This window comes from Macrotis lagotis, chromosome 1 (assembly GCF_037893015.1).
Source record: "Macrotis lagotis isolate mMagLag1 chromosome 1, bilby.v1.9.chrom.fasta, whole genome shotgun sequence".
Classification (NCBI taxonomy): Eukaryota; Metazoa; Chordata; class Mammalia; order Peramelemorphia; family Peramelidae; genus Macrotis; species Macrotis lagotis.
In genome coordinates, this window is record NC_133658.1 from 685,811,669 (window position 1) to 685,830,175 (window position 18,507).

Below are 18,507 nucleotides of genomic sequence, written 5' to 3' on the forward strand. Positions count from 1 at the left end.
AATGTTATTTTTCATTAGTGGTAGTAGTAAGTAGTTTGGTAGAGGTAGTAGTGTAGTGATAATGTATTGGTAGTGGTAGTGGTGATTGTAGTAGCAGTAAAGAAGGTCATTATTTATCAGGCTTAGGGTGAAAACAAAATGCATTCCAAAATTAAGCAACACATCCATGGAATTCTTGGGGAATGTTGCCCACTAATAGCTTTTTTAAGTGAACAAAAATGAAGTTCTCAAATAAAAATAAATTCTATAGTTCTGAATATTGAATAATTCATTCAAATAACACTTCTTTGATTTTTAGAAAGGAAGGAGTATAATCTAATAACACCATCATCAAGATTATCATCTCTTCAATGTAATATGAATAGTATGCCAATTATAAGAATATTTTCCATCTTTGACCATAGAAAGTCATTCATTTTGGATATGTACATGAACCCAAAACAAGTCAACATTCATTTTAACTATGATAAATAATCAAGATCACTCAACTTACTCACATACTTTGGATGGAAATTTTAATGCAAACTAAATGACTGACAAGATAAAATAATTGTGATCAAGAATTTGGCACACCCTACCAGAATAACGTTCAATACCAATGTCAATCACTGCTAAAATCAGACCTCCTCAAAGAAAAAGTTGACATCTGAAAATGATGGTTAAATAGAATGAAAATAACTTGCATTAATAGAGTAGGTACTAAGGCAATCAATAGCTGATGATTCATTATTCGATCATAATGCTTCTAATTCAAAATGGGATAAATAGCAACTAATATGAGACTTCTTTCATTTATTGTGTAACTGCAGCATAAAAAATTATTGCACTATTGTTAATGTGCATGGTTATACACAGCATAATAAAAATATAGGGATCAAGGAAGTATGTAAATAAGTCTGTCTCTATCCAAATTTGGGCAGGATAACACCTTGGATAGAAGATGAACTGCAATAGTTATCCCTTCCACATAGTGGGAGTTTGATTGACACTCCCACAATCTGGAAAATCCATTTAAAAATGTTTAGCCCTCCTTTTGTATCAGAAAAGTCTTAAGTATTATTGCATCAAAAGATAAAATAGTTTGACATTATACAATACTATACATAATATTTTGTGCATTTCTGATTTTCTACACTTTTCCTGAGTCATCTGCTGATCTTTGAGTGTCATCTAAAGTTTCTACAAAAATCCAAAAAATTTCCATTTAATTTCTTATGCCAACCTGAAATACATCTAAATTATGATGGGGAAAGTCACAACATGGAATAATGGCTACAACAATACAAATGGAAGGAACCAACACACACACACACACACACACACACACACACACACACACACGGAAATCAAAGGTGAACATTGTGAAATTATAAAGAACAAGATTGGTTTGAAAGATGAAATCTAAGAAACACTTCCATTCTACCCCTCTGCAGATGGGTCCCCATTGTTGCACATTCTATGTATTGTCAGGCTTTTTTTTTTAAGTATTAATCAGGAATGCTGCTTTAAGATGGCTCTCTGGGAAGGAAAAGAGGAGAGATGCTGGGGAAAACCAGGATGTTGTAAAAAACATTTAAAAAAAGAAAGAAAATATAAAATGTCCTGAATCAATTTCAGTCACACCTATACCATACTGATCTACCAGATGTCCATGAAGATCAGGGCAGAAATGTTCTACACCTCAGAGTTGCTCAGGATAATCTATGTATTGAAATGTCAATCCACAGAGACAATCAGAAACCTATTTCTTGGACAATCACTGGACAATGGATAGAACCATGTGTGAGACTCTTCCTGCATGATCACTTGACAAATTACAAGCTTCACAAGAGGTAGAGATGGCAGCAGTACTAGAGGCAATTCATCATGTAATGAAATACTGTGCAGATACACAAACACGTATGATGACCAGAGATGAATGGCCTGCATTTTAAGGAGGACCCTATGGGATCAGGAGGGGGAAAATAACTAGGCAGGATAAACCAACGGTCTAGTTGTAAACTCAAAAATATAAATAGCAAATACAAAATTGTCAATTTGGGTACTGAATGTTTATCTTGGTCAATAATGCTCAAAGGTTGATTCAAAAGAAAATGAGCATTACTAATATATTTACGTGAGGTCATGATAGATAAGATGAGGCAGAAGTAAATTAGTAAAACAACTGTGCTCTATAAATATCCATTCTATCCATTCAATATTCTTGAGTACCTTATTGTATTCAAGGTAGTGTGGGGTTATGAAAAGGTATCGAATTTGATCCTGAACACTAAGAACTTAAAATCTCAAGGAATACTACAGTTTCTTATTTAGAAAGATTTCATGTCAGAAAATTTCACCAAAGAAAATGGGTTACAAAGTATCTTTAATGTGTTTGCCCCTCCCATTCCTCCAAAAAAGTTTAGATAGAAATGAAAACTATTATGTCATTGGGATGACTGAAAATAGCATCTAAAGAGGATCAGTGAAGAAGCATACTACCCATCTTCTAATCGAGAATAGATTTGAGAAAGAGTGAGTCATACATTTTTGGACATGGTCAATGTGGAAATTTGTTTTGCTTGACTGCATGTAAGTTAAAGGGTTTGTTTTCTTTTCCTTTTTTTCTAAAGGAGATAATGTGAGATGGGAAAGAAAGAAAAATAACATTTGTTTAAATTTCACAGTAAAGAAGCAAAGGCAGTAACTTTAGGAGAACACATAAATTCTCTTTTGACCTTTAAGAAAGGATGAAAAGAAATAACTTAAGGATAGTGGGTCTCCAAAGAGAATGTGATGAAACAAACAAAAACTCCTGAATAAGATACCTTAGTAAATAATTCAAGAAAACTACTCAGAATGTTTGAACACAAAAAAATGAAGAGCTAATTGATCAAGTTTGCAGATGACTGCCAAAGAAAAATTCCACTAAATTTCATTGTTGAAATAACAACTAAATTTTACAAGCAGCCAGGAGATATTAATTTATGAAGGAATGCCAATTCCTTGAAGAATCCAGTCTTGAAAAAATGTAATATGATATTCAGAAAATCAAGGAATTTAAGATGCAACCCAAAATGATAGTTTTCAAAGTTAAGCCTAATCTTTAAAAAAAAGGCCTAAAACAAGAAGAAGTCAACTGAAGCAGTCTTACAAGAACAAAAAGGTGACTAGAATATTATACTTCAAACAAAAGAAATAAAAAAAAGTAAGTAGAAATTATCAGGAAAAGATTAAATAACGAAATTAATTAATAGAGATTAATAGAGATAAATTGGTTCAAGTGGTAAAATAATCAAAAAAGAACTTAAAAGAGCTAAAGATTTAAGGGAACCTTAAAGAATCATGAGAAAGTAAAGAGGAAAAGCTGAATCATCTATAGATAATTATACGCTCTTCTATAAGTGATCCAATATTGGATATGGGAGGGAAAATACAATAGGGAGTAATGAGTGTGGGGAGAGAACAGTCAAAAGAAAAGTAAACTAGAGATGCAATCTCACTCATTCTGAAGGTAAACAGAAAGAGCAATTTCTTTGTCTCAAGAGTGAAGGCAGTGGGCAAACGATAAAATCAAAGAAGAAAAGATATCAGAGTGGGGGATTAGAAAGTGGGATCATGAACTTGTTTTTTAAAATTATACATATTTTGACAAGATTATTACAGTATAATTGGTTTGTAATCCTATTTATTCTATTCTATGCATTTAAAAAGATTCTGAGAAGAGGTTCATTGGTTTGAGACTACAAAGGGGATCATGACAAAAAAAGTTAATATCTACAGTAAAATTAGTGTAAGAAAAAAATGGTTTAGTACCTAAATCAATTTTATAATCAGTGTTATATCAATCAATCAAACCTACCAAGAAAGTTACTTGGTGATTTGACAAAATAAAAATGAAATTCATTTTGAGTGCTCTGAACCTGGGATACATAGAATCCCAAGGGATCTTCAAGAGATCAGTGAACTTCTATGGGGGAAAAAAAATTACATTTTTATTTTCACTACCCTCTTTAGCTGAAACTTATCATTTCCTTTAATTATGAATATAAGTAACAAACATTTAAACATTATCCTAAAGAATCTATAGGTTTTATTATACTGGCAAAAGGGTCCATGACACAAAAAGCAGGAAAACCACTTATCTTAGAGGACCTAAAGGTCTAAAATTTCAAGAGAGATCATTTTAAAAGGTAGAAAAATAAAGAGGGATATAAATAGCACTCCACATCTCAATTTTTACTATAACACTATAATCATTAAAACTATTTCATATTAATTTTAAAATAAAAAGATCAACAAAACACAGAAGATAATATATAATCAGAAGCAATAAAAGTCAATAACCTATTGTCCACCAACCCTGGAATCAGGAGGAATACTTAGATATGTGATCTTAGCCAAGTCACTTAACCCTACAGCCTGGCAAAAAACAGATACAAAAAACTGCAAAGTAGTTTGGTAAAAAAAAAAAAAAAAAGGCTTAGATCAGCATTTGGCACCAAATATATCATAATAAACGGATATTTATCTGATATAAATCTTATAAAAATAAATGGAGGAAAATGAATAGAGGTATCTTCCATTACTTTGGCTAGGTCAAGACTTCTTTATATATAAAACTGAATTTTAATTACAAGATAAAATAATAATAATAATAATAATAATAATAATAATAATATCCAACTCTTTGTGACATTGTTTAAGTTCTTCTTGGCAAAGATATTGCAGTGGTCTGTCACTTCCTTCTCCAGATCATTTTACAGATGAGGACACTGAGGCAAACAAGGTAAAGTGACTTGCCCAGATTCATATGGCTAAGAAGTGACAGAGTTCAGATTTGAACTCAGGAACATGAGCCTTCTTGACTCTTGGCCCAGCAATCTATCCATTGTACCATCTAGCTGCCCCAGATGTCACAGATAAGTCCAATCTAATGAAGAAGTAAGAGGGATTGAAGAGGGTTGAATAAGTGATCCTTAAATCATAAAGATGTAATTGAAGAAAAAAAGTCCTTGAAAGGGGTGGCTAGGTGGAACAGTGGATAGAGCACTGGCCCTAGAGCCAGAAGTACCTGAATTCAACTCAGGCCTCAGACACTTAATAATTACCTAGCTGTGTGGCCTTGGGCAAGTCACTTCACCCCATTTTCCTTGCAAAAACCTAAAAAAAAAGTTCTTGAAAAGTTTATCTTAGGGACAGCTAGGTGGTGCAGTGGAAGGAGTCAGGAGGACCTGAGTTCAAATCCAGCCTCAGAAACATAATACCCAGTTGTGTGACCTTAGGCAAGTCACTTAACCCTATTGCCTTGCAAAAACAAAAAAAAAAGTTTATCTTAGGTTGAAACTTGGATATATATATGTAGCAAAGGGAAAGGGTGGGGTGGTGGTAAAGGAAAGAAAAGAGTGTAAAAAGAGGAAGAAGAGGAGAAAGGAGTAAAGTAAAAGAGGAATAAAATAATGAAGTGCCAAGTTATTTAATACAGTCGCTGAAAGTCCAAGTTCAACAATCATATTCCAAAATATAAATGGCTTTTAAATAGTGGAACTCTCTTCAGTGGAGATGAGATAAGGAGAATCAATAATATCTATCTACAGAAAACATATCTAAAACATAAGACTATGTCCAGATTCGAAAATGAGAGGCTGGAAGAAAATGTATGCCTCAGCTAGCTGTGACAATCTTGATTTCAGACAAAGTGGAAGTAAAAATAGAAAACATTATAATAATTAAACCAGGAAATTATGAGCATGTTCAAAGTCACTACAGATAATGAAACATACATGTAAAAGTTTAATCCTCAACATTCACACATTAATTCTCCTGACTTCAAACACTGACATAATTTTATTAATAACTTCATTTTAACTATCCCATTGACAACTGTACCAATTTGCAGCTAGGAAAAACTAAGTAGGCAAAAATGAGAGGTGATATGAGGAAGTGAAATAGCTTATTTAAGACAGATGTGATGACTCAGGAAGATCCTTAGGCCAGTGAAGAGGATGATGACAAGCTCTCAAAATTGGGCCTCTCAGTTCCAAGCTTGAAGGGTGGATTGACATAATTGACTAACTGGTTAGGATCACCAAAGTTGCTGAACTCATTCATTTCAGACTCAAGGTTAAACATCAACTCATCTATGCCATGTTCCCATATGAATCTCAAATTGTCATGAAGATGTCACTGACAGATTATTTCAAGCTGGCATGTCCTTCATAATCTCCAACACATTGCACCAGTCATGAAGGACAAAGTGTTAGAGGTGATGGCAAGACATCACCAGTCTCTCCCTTGATTTTCAGAAGGCAGTCAAGACAGAGATCATGATAAACAGAACAACACACTCACACCATCTGACATAGTGCAAGGCAAAATTAAGGTTAAAAAAAAGTTTTTGTTTTAGGAATTTTATTTATTTTACAGTATTTATGGTACAATAGATTTCATGTGCTATAAAAAGTAAATATTGCCTGAAATCAATGTTTATTTTTATTGAGATTTTAGCATAAGAGATCACAGAAGTATAGTGAATTACTAAAGAGAAAATATTTTGCATGTTATCAATTTTAGTTTGTGTACTGTATTTTATGGGTTATTTTACGGTTATTGTGTTAAGAAAATGCATATTATAAGAATCCTGCTTTGTTTTAAAGAATTACAAGCTGAACAGCTTTTCATGACCATGGAAACCTAACCCCCTATTTCCCATAGGTTCAATGCATCAACATTTGCATTTTTTTTATTTTGCACTGTTTTCTAAGAACATAATTACCCCCCAAGAAAAGTCGAAGATTTTTATTAGATTTGATACATACATCAAATGGAATATCATCTAAGTAAAGGAAAAGAAAATCGAAATGAAAAAGGATGTAAGTAAGAAGTCTAGAGCTTATTAAATTATTTAAATCTAAAATCTTATTAAAATCTAAGCAGATTTAACTCTCTGTTAAGAACTGGAAAAATTTAACTAGAGGATAAACAAAAGAATTAATGTCTTGAACTTTTGTTCTGTTCAACAAAAATAAAACTAGAAGTGATAGGGATCCAGTGCATATGGTGGGCACTGAACAAATTTTGCTGAATATGCAAAGTGAAGAATTGGATGTATCAAATAAAGTCAACTTTTTTCTCAAATATGCACAGGGAATATATAGAACCTGAATATGTTCTAAAGTTAAAGAACTCAAATGAAATACAGAACGGTAATAATTTTAATCATTTTTGTAGGCTGTGAAAGAATAAAACAGTAATTAATGAAGAAAAGATAAGCAAAAAAGACAAGTAGATGGAGACTGTAAATAAGTAGGTCATATAAGTCAAAACAAACAAAAAACCCAAACTTATCAACCGTGTAACGGTTCATCCATTGAGAAAATTGTGGCAAATGAATAAAATGGTATATTAAAGTCAAAGAATAAATGAGAAACAATCAAAAACTTTATTAAGTATAATGATAATAGAAACATAACATACTAAAATGTATGGCATGTAACTAAAGTAGTAACCAGAAGCAAACATATTCCAGAATGCTTATTTTAATGAAAGAGAAAAAGAATACAAAGAGCTGAACACCTTCTTAATTGACAAAATGAATGCAAAACAGATAAAAATTTCAAAATTTAGATGGAAAAACAATGGGTAAAGATAACCAAATAACACAAGTATGTTACTTGGTATATACACATATTGCTCTATCTATATGTATATATCTATCAATCTATTGTCTATGAGGTCTGCCAATCCAAAGTAATGAGGCCCTCCCCTCTACCTTCATAGATATATGGACATAGCTGTAGTCATATAGCATCATAGATTTAGAGCTGGAAGGGACACCAGCATGCTCATTTTACATATGAAGAGACTGTGGCATATGGAAGTCAAAATGTACTCTAAATTAATCATGATCAAAACTGTCTGGTGATTAGATTTTTTTAAAAATGGATTAAACAAATAGATTAGAAAGTCATAGTAGAGGGGGCAGCTAGGTGGAGCAGTGAATAGAGCACCGGCCTTGGAGTCAGGAGTACCTGGGTTCAAATCCGACTTCAGACACTTACTAATTACCTAGCCGTGTAGCCTTGGGCAAGCCACTTAACCCCATTGCCTTGCAAAAACTTAAAAAAAAAAGTCATAGTATAGACTTAAATACTTATGGCAGTGTAATGGTCATTGCTCCAATAGAAGTACTCTCAACAATGTAGGTATTTCCTTCAATGGAACAGATCAAAATTCATCCCCATCTGATCCTGCTTAATTCTTGTCCTATCTTCCAATAGATCCTCTACTAAGATACCTCTTCATCACACTAGGGACCTTCCCCCACATCTCGTGACATGGCTTGGGGAACCTCAGAGAACCCACTGTCTATCCCTCATCATGTGATCAGACCATTTCATTTTCAGGTCATACACCTCTTTGACAATCTCACTTACTCTGAGCCTCTCATGCACAATTGTTTGTTGTTTAGACTGCACCCTCCTAATGCACATCATGAGCCTTTTGTTTGACTTTTGGATAAAGCATAAATTTACTTGTTTGTAAATTGTCTTATGTCTGTTTTATGAGAAAACACTATTCATCCTCTTCCATCATTCTCCTTTCTAAGAATGTAAAAACATGTTTATATGCTAAACTGGTGCTGTTTTTGGCCACTGTTTCCAGGTGGAAGAGAGATAAAGTAAATACTGATCAAGTTTAAAAGTTTCTCTAGCTTCTTTGTTGTATAACAACTAATCAAAATCTGTTAAACTTTCCCTTTAGAAATGGTGATGTCTTGGTCAATTTACTCATGAAATAAAACCTCAGAGTTTAGGTTTGCTTATCTGATTACTAGTAATTTAGAACAATCTTTCATGTGGCTGTTAGTAGTTTTAATTTTGAGAACTCTGTTCATAACTTCAGTCATTTATAATGGCAGAATGATTCCATTTCTTGCTTCTTTATGAACATGGGCATATATGCAGTCATTTTCTGAATTTTCACATTTAACCAGTTTATTTAAGAGCTTTTACCAAGAATGATCAATCATAAACTAAAACAAAGCAAACAAAAATCCAAACCCTACCATTAAGCAAATATCATGACTGTGAATGTTATATCATTATATTCTTTTTTACTTGCCAAATGATAAAAGGAACAATTTTTAATGTATATTATGCAAACATGTTACACAAATAGTGCCCAATTTGTGATTCCTGTTTGAAACTCCATGAAATAGCAGAAATCAAAATGGATGCTCTTCTTTTGGGTCTATATTTTTCACTCAGGCATCATTTCATATCAGTTTCTACATTTTATGCCTTTTTATATTAAACTATACATTAAACTATACAAACCACTTCACAATGTAGTGGATAACACACTGGACTTAGTCACAAATTCAGGCACTTGCTAGCTTTATCAGTCTTACATTTCTTCAACTGTAAAATGGGGACAACAATGTTTTTTCTTTGTTCTCAATGAAGACCATGACATCAGGGAGGTGAAACCATGGCAAGGAAATGAACTGGATTTAAGTGAGGGGTTGTGTTGCTCAGTCACCAGCCTCACTTTCTCCTCTGGAGCCATCTGGGTCCAGTAGACAGATACAGATCAAGACAAATAAAGATGGCTTTGGATGTGAGGCAGTCAATGTCAAGTGACTTGCCCAAGGCCATACAATTAGGAAGTGTCAAGTTCCTGAGACAGAATTTGAATCCAAGTCTTCATTACTCCAGTTAGTACTCTATCCACTGCACCACCTCTTACTTCAAGGGCTAATAATGAGGATGATGAAATGTACTTTGCAAATATATACTATGTTAAAGTGCTATATAAATGTTAACTATTATCAATTTTAGTATCATTCTCATTCCATTCCATGTATATTAGTTTAGACATTCCTCACTTTACATATTATTTATTTCACTACTTTTCAATTAAAGATAGTTGTAGTTTGAAAGTCTATCCCCTCATTAATCATTCACCAATCAGGGTTGAGTTTCACCCCCTTTCCTAAGGTATTTAAGCATTCAGTGATCGCCAAGTCTGTAGTTACCAAAAGAAATCACTGACCATTAATAGTCAATTTATAGACTGATGATTAATTATTGTATTTCAATATGTTCTATATAAATTATCAGCTAGTCTAATAAATTGACTATTAATTATCAAGGAAAAATAATATAATGCTAATGAACTATACATCTATACAAGAGATCAATATTTAAATGTTTTAATTTATAAATAGTTTGTATAACAACTTAGGGTTCTCAGATATTTTCTTCTAATTCAATCTAATAATGATTATTGCTTTTTTAGAAAATATATAATTAGTATTGGCAAATTTCACTAAAATACTATTTCCTGATTACTCTCAACCAAGAGTTATTTGTAGATATCAGTTTGCTTTTTGCAATTAATCTCTAATTTTTATCTTCCTACTGTAACTTAGGACTATTGTGGCACACTTCACTCCATGAAAAGGAATTCACACATCCTCACTAAAGTATGATGAGAAATTGGTAGCAAAACTGAAGGTCTCCCACACTTTTTTTATTTTTTTTATGGTTTTTTTTTTTTGTAAGGCAAACAGGGTTAAGTGGCTTACCCAAGGCCACACAGCTAGGTAATTATTAAGTATCTGAGACCGGATTTGAACCTAGGTACTCCTGACTCCAGGGCCGGTGTTTTATCCACTACGCCACCTAGCCGCCCCTCTCCCACACTTTTAAACAAGTGAAATTATCTTTCATATTGACAACAAATGGAGTGGAGAAGAATCTGGTGAAATATTTTCCATGAGTTCTGTGGACATGTGCTGACGCTTGTGCTGCAAACACTTAGGAAGAAGTGATTGTAAGAGCTGACTGCCAGCATTCAGTGTGAATGCAGGGCCTCCCATGACTCAAGATTATCAGACAACCAAGAAAGTTGTCTATACCATATCAATTGTTTTGACTGAATTTTGCTAGGTTTTGTTGCTTTGATTTTGCTAGGATTACATTTTTGGACTTATCAAACTCATAAAATTGGCTAATGATACCTGTATTTAGGGAGAGATAAAAATGAACTATTCCTTAAAATGAAAATTAATGTTACAATTTCATATTGTGGGAGATCATTATTTTCATGTGTTGAAAAAAATTCTACCCTGAAATTTCATTTATTGAATAGTTATAATAAATAGCTTTCAAAAATAAATAAGACATTTAAAAATAACTCAGAATATTAATATTTTGATATATTAATATATAAGTTTTGTAAATCATGCCTGAATTGCTACTAATATGTTTGGTGAGAAGAGGCAAAAATTGCCCAATCAACTATGCCAATTAAGTGAGAACAATTAATTTAATAGGAGAGAAAGGTACAAATATGAGATATACAGAAGTCGTAGAATTAAAAAAGCTCAGCAACTAACCACATAGAGGGAGATGAAGGAGGGAAAAGAGATTTAATGACTCTTAGGTTCCAAGTGTGGATAACAAAAAGATTGATACTGTCAAGTGAAACAAATAAGTTAGAAAGAGCAGTAAGTTTAGGAGGAAAGATGGATATGTTGAGTTTTGGACATATTGATTTTAAGATACTGTTGAGACATCCAGGTAGAGATGACCAACAGGAAATTGGAAATGTAGGACTGGTGTTCAAGAAAGATCCAAGGGAGCCACAAAGCTAAGGGACCAAGGTTGTGTCTGTGGCAGTGGGATTAGGTCATCACAGAGGCAGGAACTATAGTACCAGATGATAGACACCAGTCACAGACTAAGTGCTGCTACCAGCTGCCAAGGAAATTCATAAAGAACAAGACACCCCCCACTGAGAATGTCAAGGACTCAAACTTTGACCCACAATTAGATCCTTGGACAACATGAATAAGAGCTTTTTAAGATGAGAATGGAAATTAAAAATGAGAATATGTCGAAACGGAAAGAGAAAGGAAAAATAAATCTCTTCAGACCTGTACAAATCACTAGATAACATGGTTGATGGAGATGTGACAATTGAATGACTGTCCCAGCCTAAACTTAGGGTGACTGGATTCCAATGCAAATAAAAAAAAATAAGTCCTTGAACTTAAAGCAAAATCTGAACAATGGAGAAACGAGACAGATAGGTCCTGTGTTTGTTCCTTAATTTTTCTTTAAGAAACTCTAGAAAAAGAACTAATTTTCAACAATCAAGTTATTTTTCCTTTTAGAAGATGTCTGTAGTCGGTTCACTCCAGTCATGAAAATAGACCATGCCATCTTTTTCCTGCAGTGGAAATATTACCAACAATTTGTCTGAAAGGGTGAAAAAAACTATCTGAAAGGAGTGGAGAGGAAACAGAGAGAAGGAGATAAGAAAGAGAAAGTGAGGGAAGGAGGGGGAGGAGAAACAGAGAGAGGTCCTCTGGGAATACAAACACAAATAGAAAGACAGGAACTTATAACCCCTTAAAGAACTTACATTATAATAAGGGAAGACAATCTAGAAGGCAGTTAAGACGTAGATTTGGGAGTCATCTGCAAAAGGAATTGATGTTTCATCAAAGGAGACCTATCAGTGCAAGTGGACACAAAGTCCTGGGTATAAATATGCAAAGGAATGAGTCACGGATGTTGATCCTGTGAAGAAGACTAAGAAGGATCAATTCAAGAAGTAAAAAAGAGAGCCATGAAGAGCAGCCTCATGAAATTTCAGGGAGGAAAGAGTATCCAGAAAGAAAGTCTACTGAAAAAAAGACTGTTACTTTTAATAAAAAAAAGAACTCATTGGTGACCTTGAAAATAGCAGTTTCAGTCAAGTGGTGGGGACAGAGGTCAGATTCCAAGTTGCTGAAAGTCAATGGGATATAAAAAAAATGAAGACACTAAGTGGATGGGTTTTCATGAGAGTTTAGCAAAAACAAGGAGTTCCAGAATTTCAACTTAAAGCAAAATTCTATTTAAGGATAGAGGGAAATCTGGGCATACTTGAAAGCATCCAGGAAGAAGTCAGTAAAAAAGCCAGAAGCTGAGAATTAGGGATAGGGACAATCAAAGGGGTAAACTCCTGGAGATGAGAGGAGTGGGAATCAAGAGCATAAAAAAAAAATGGCACTGCCAAGGAAAAGAGTAACTTCAATCATGAGACTAAAGCAAAGGCAGAAAGAAAAAGGATGATGCTAACCTGATCTGAAATGAAGAACTGGAAAGGTAAGATGTTTCAGATGCATGGTCTCATTTTTTCAGTGAAGCGTATGCCAAAATCCTTTACTAAGCTGAAAGATGCTACTATAGGTAGATTGGGAAGAGAAGAAGTTTTAAAATAGCTATTTTGAGAAGTGATCAAAAGAGTAAAATGACTAGAACAAAGCAGGGAAGATCCAGCTAAAATTCAATAATAAATTTGTTGTAGTCCCTGTCAGAGCAACCTCCAGGCTTGTTCATCAATTGTCCATAAACTGGAAAGAAGAAAGCCAATGATGCCAGCAATCCAAGTTTGGGATCTGTAAAGAAATGAGTAAAGATGGGACGGGGGAACGAGGAATTATAGGATTGAGAACAGTATAAAATTAGACAAACAAAAGAGTAGAAATTATGAAGGGAAAAAAAATTTAGCCAGAATAGTGGTGATGGTTTGAGAAAGCAGGGAGGGGTAGTTTTGAGAAGTACAAGGAAGAGGTTAAAGCAAGTGATGTAAAGGAAACTAGAAGGACAGGAGATTATGAACAGAAACAAGAGTTCCAGAAATGGAATGCATCTAGTGAGTTAACTGGAGAATGGTGATGCTCGTATTGTGAAAAGAGAAGTTTAGCATCAATCTGTCAGTTAATCACTGTTTATAAAGCACCAGTGCCAGGTACTATGCTAAACACTTGGGATACAAAAAGCAAAATATAGTCTTGACCTTTGAAGAGCTCACAATTTAGGGAGACCACAAGCAAATAAATATGTACAAAAAAGTTATACAGAGAATAGACAGGAAGAAATTAACAGAGGAAAGACCAGAAAAAAAAGATCAAGAGTCCCATTTTGGATATATACTGAGTTGGAGACACCTATGAAGATATCCACAAACAGATCAATGTTCAGTATTTCTAGTTTCTAAAAATTAGAGTATTTGTATTGGAGTTTGGAAAAGATATTAGGTATCAATACAGACTTTGGGACCAAAACAAAAAACTCAGTCCAGTCTTGCTCCAACCTATTTTTCTAGGCAGATTTAAAATTCCTCACTTGTCTATTTAATATTCAATCAAAAGATCTATTTGCTAGTCCAAGTACAAGATAGCACATCTGCTAAGCCAGTGGGTTTCTTGGTACAGGTTGTCCTCCAGGCCAGGACCATAAGAATTCCTAGCTGCCTTCAAATCCTAGCTCTGGGCTTCTACCAGGCAACCATTCCAGTTCCCCCCAACTTGTTTAGTGCTCTCACCATCCAGAAACCACTAAGTATTTAATTTCTATTTATTTTTACATATGTCTACATAGAAGTTGTTTCCTCCCAACAGAATATAAGCCAGGGTTGTTTCATTTTTTTATTTTTATCCCCAGGGCCTAGCACAGTGCCAGGCACAGAATAGTTTCTCAATAAATGCTTGCTGAATCGCTGAATCTGAAGAGAGAGGAAAATGCAGCCCAGGAGTTAATGAAAGTTGGTAGCTAAAATTCAGTCAATATCTTTACTGATCCATATATTCAAGAAGTGAGACAGATTAAGAAATTAGCAAAGAAGGGGGAGTGAGAAACACAGAGAGAAGCCTGAAGTGAGGCAAAGTCAAGTGAAAATTTTTTAAAGAGGGAGAAAATCTGGGAATGTTTGAAGGAAGCAAGGAGTCATTAAGAGTGAAAATTTAAGCTGAGAGAATGATCAATGTGGCAAGCTCTAGGAAGAGAAGAAAGGGGGTGGAACTAAAAGGTTTTAAGATATAAATCAAGGTAATTTTATGGGTAAATGAAGTTATATGGGCATTTTTCATAGGATCATAATTCTAGAATTATAAAAGACCTTAGAGACCATTTGGCCTTAACGCCATTTAATCCTAATATTTGAATAACATGTGACTTTAAAATGAATATTAAAAATAAATATATCATACATTTCCTTTTCCTCTCCCCACTAAAACTTCTTAAAAACAGAAGAAAAAATTTCACTGTGGCTTCAACTGCTTCAGAATTTTATATCTTCACTTTGGACATTAATACAATATTGTTTCTCAAGGAGTATCAAGAAAAGGAAACACTGTACCTATTACCCAACTTGCTAGGTCCTCCTAAGTAACTAAGTTGCGAGACGCTAGGAAACATAAGATTACAACAGATAGTATAAGGCACGTGGGTGGGTGGGGCACGCATTAAGACTGCAGAACCAAAAAGGAGTATACTATCCTTTGGATTTCCTGAGTTAATGGTCTTTAAAGAGTTTAGTTTAGTTTTAGTACCTAAAGATTATGCAATTTTTCTTACATAGCTGCAATCAATGAAAAGACACTACCATGATAACAATATATTTAAAGAAAAGGTATTAATGAAAAATGGTAGCCACTGCTAACTGGACCCTTCTGTTCTCTAAAAGTGGTCACAATTCCCTGGCATCAAAGCTATTTAGATATTTGCAGCATGAATGAAATATGCACCCAGATTTAGTAATTGTACAAGAAGGAGAAGGGGCTGGAGTGGGCACAGGAGTGCAGGGGGAGGGAGGAAATATGAATTGCAGCAACATTAAAGAAGCATTGCCCATATAGTAAAATAAGACTAAAAATGATCACAAATATCAAGTAAGTCTGGCAAGGAAGAGCTATTCAGTTTCCAGGGAAAACAAATAAATTGATAGCATTCAAGAAATAAAATTTTAAGAGAAAACTAGTGAAATAAAAACAAATGCCTGGTCACAGTTTTAACAAAAAATAATCAATAAGCAAGCAGGTTTCTGACAGGAATGAAGGAATAAAGTCCACAACAGCAATAAAAATTTTGCCAATGAGGAATAATTCAAATATCAAACATCTATTGTGGCTTCATCAAGGCTCAAAAGTAATAATAAATAAAATAAAAATTTTCAGAATGATAGTAGGGTTGAAACCTGGCTAAAGGAAAGAAGCTTATACTACCTAGTTGTCAAAAGAGAAGGAAATTAGTGTTAATAGTTCAGGTTTTTTTTGTTCACTTTAACTAAAGAATAGACAATGTTAGAGACAATCTATATTCATAGCTCTGCCTAAGAAGCTAGGTTCAAATACAATTTTGATACTTACAACTTGTGCAACCAGGGACAAGTCAACTTCTAAGAACCTCAAAATTTTCATCTGTAAGGAAGGATAGTATTGCCTACATAGAGATGACCTTACAAAATTGTTGTGGGGCTCAAAGGAGATATATTGTAAATTAATTTTGAAAATTCTAACACTTCACTTTGATTAAGCTGGAATTAGTAGAACATCTCATAGCACCTTTGGTCATGTACATTCATGTACATCAGTGTCCTTCTAAAGCTCACCATAGCAGTTAGAATCAGGTTTCCTTCCACATATTAAGTACAAATGAGTCACTTCTTTACCAGTCTAAAAAAGAAAAACAATTTAAGCTTAAATACTATAAAGAAACCTAATTATATTCATTTTACTACTTTGATATCTTCTTGAAAGTAAAGGATTAGGGACAACCTAGGTGGCATAGTGGATAGTACACTAACCCTAGAGTCAGAACCTGAGTTCAAATCAGCCTCTGACATTTAATATTTACTTAGTTGTGTGATCTTGGGCAAATCATTTAACCCCATTGTCTTGCAAAAACAAAAACAAAAAAGGAATGGATTAATAAAGAATTAATATATACTCTTAACTTTCTTATATCTACATTACAAATTATTCTAAGTACACTCTCAATAGTTAATAAAAAAAATACACTAAAAATAAGAAGCCATTTGAGAAATAGTAAACAAGTAAAAACCAAATATCTATACATACATATACATATATGCATATATACCTGCCATAAACCAAGCTAGAAAAACATTTGCTGCTTTTAAAGATTATTAAGTAATTATTAACAACTGGAGGGTTTTCTTTTGCTTAAAATTTTTTTTAATCCAGAGTAGCAAAAAAGCAACTAATTAAATGTAAATAGATTAAAAATAAATTAAAAATAAAAGCAACTATATCTAGGGGTAGAAGAGAGAAGGCAGAATCATTAAGATTAGTAATTGATTTATGGATGCTATGCTAAAAAAAACCTTGCTACAATATAGAATTATCAAATTATCACAAGGTTAAAAATATGCAATTGGAATAACAAGTACTGTCAAAAGGCAATAAAGATTAAACTTAAGAGAAAACTAAGGAGAAATGAATAGAAAATGTGATTGAAAAGGTAGGAGAAACCTTCAACAGAGAAAAGCTAGAGAAAGAAAATGTTACTAGGAGCCACAAAAAGACATCATAGGGTTCTCTTTCTTAAAACAATTTTCACCTGGAAATTACTGAAAAGTAAGGCTCAATTTTTATTAGTTGTGGGTATAATTCAACTTGCAAGTATGATTCAAGTCAAGAGCACATCAACAAGAGTGATCAATGAATGAAGAAATTAACGGAGGTGTCCCATAAAAAGTTATAGATAAAATTAAGTTAATAGTTTCTAAAATGTAACATAAGAGTTCCAAAACTTTGACTGTGAAGACAAAAGAGTGGAAATTACACAGCACTACTGTTTTTTTTACCGATTTTCCAACACAGAGATGTATGAACACATTAAGTCACCAAAACTAGTCTAGTCATTACTGTGCAAACTCAAGGAGTGTCATTAACTTTAGAGTTACTTTAAACTTACAGTTAAATATCAGATTCTGAAACTGTTAAAAGAAATATTACTATTACTTAAAGGGAAAATATATTAGATCTTTTTCTATGTTTAGTCTTGATAAACTAGGAGCAGTCCTTAATAAGGAATAATTTAACAATAAGTAGTCCTACTTTCTCTTTCCCTATTTTCAATTGTCCATGAAACATTATTTGTTCTAAAAAAAGTTACATGACTTTTTTTAAAAGCTGCTATTTGCAAATATAATGCAATACAATTCTGATTTTTAAAAGACTAACAAAATATTTCATCTTAGTGTCAGATAGTTGCAGTGATTTATAGTTTCAAATTTTAGGGGTTATCACAGTTTTTCAAATGAATTTAAACTTCCAATTATAAAAAAATTACCCACAATTCTCATTGCAATAACTATATAAAAAAATATCCTTAGACAGCAGACCACAGATTTCCTTCTTCAGAGACATTTCATATTCATTTCATAATTAACTCTGAAATATTTTGTGTAATAACTCACTATGGAGTATTTTAAAGCATAAAAAATTTCACTATGGAAGCACAAAGTAAAAATGGTTTTGTGTTTTCATTCATATTCTGTTTTACCAGGACACAAAGGAAAATCTGTGAAGACAACTAAAGAATTATTCTCCACCTTATTGAAGAGACATGCTTTAAAATTAAAAACCATGAACAAATCTATCTACAAAATAATTCATTTTTTATATCAAACAGCTGCAGACCTTGTAATTGAAATAATGTGTCT

At 33.3% G+C, this 18,507-nt stretch overlaps 1 protein-coding gene across 5 annotated transcripts in view; it reads right to left on the reverse strand.

Moving 5' to 3' along the window:
* Positions 1 to 18,507, reverse strand: part of MTX2 (metaxin 2) — a 134,130-nt gene that overhangs the window by 73,252 nt on the left and 42,371 nt on the right. Inside the window, exon 4 of one of the 5 annotated variants that reach the window (XM_074215645.1) lies at positions 16,429 to 16,492. The exons of the other annotated variants lie outside the window; for them this stretch is intronic. Within the exon in view, the coding sequence (XP_074071746.1) occupies positions 16,429 to 16,431 (3 nt within the window). The 5' untranslated portion in view covers positions 16,432 to 16,492. The remainder of the gene's footprint in view (positions 1 to 16,428; positions 16,493 to 18,507) is intronic. 5 annotated transcript variants of the gene reach the window in all.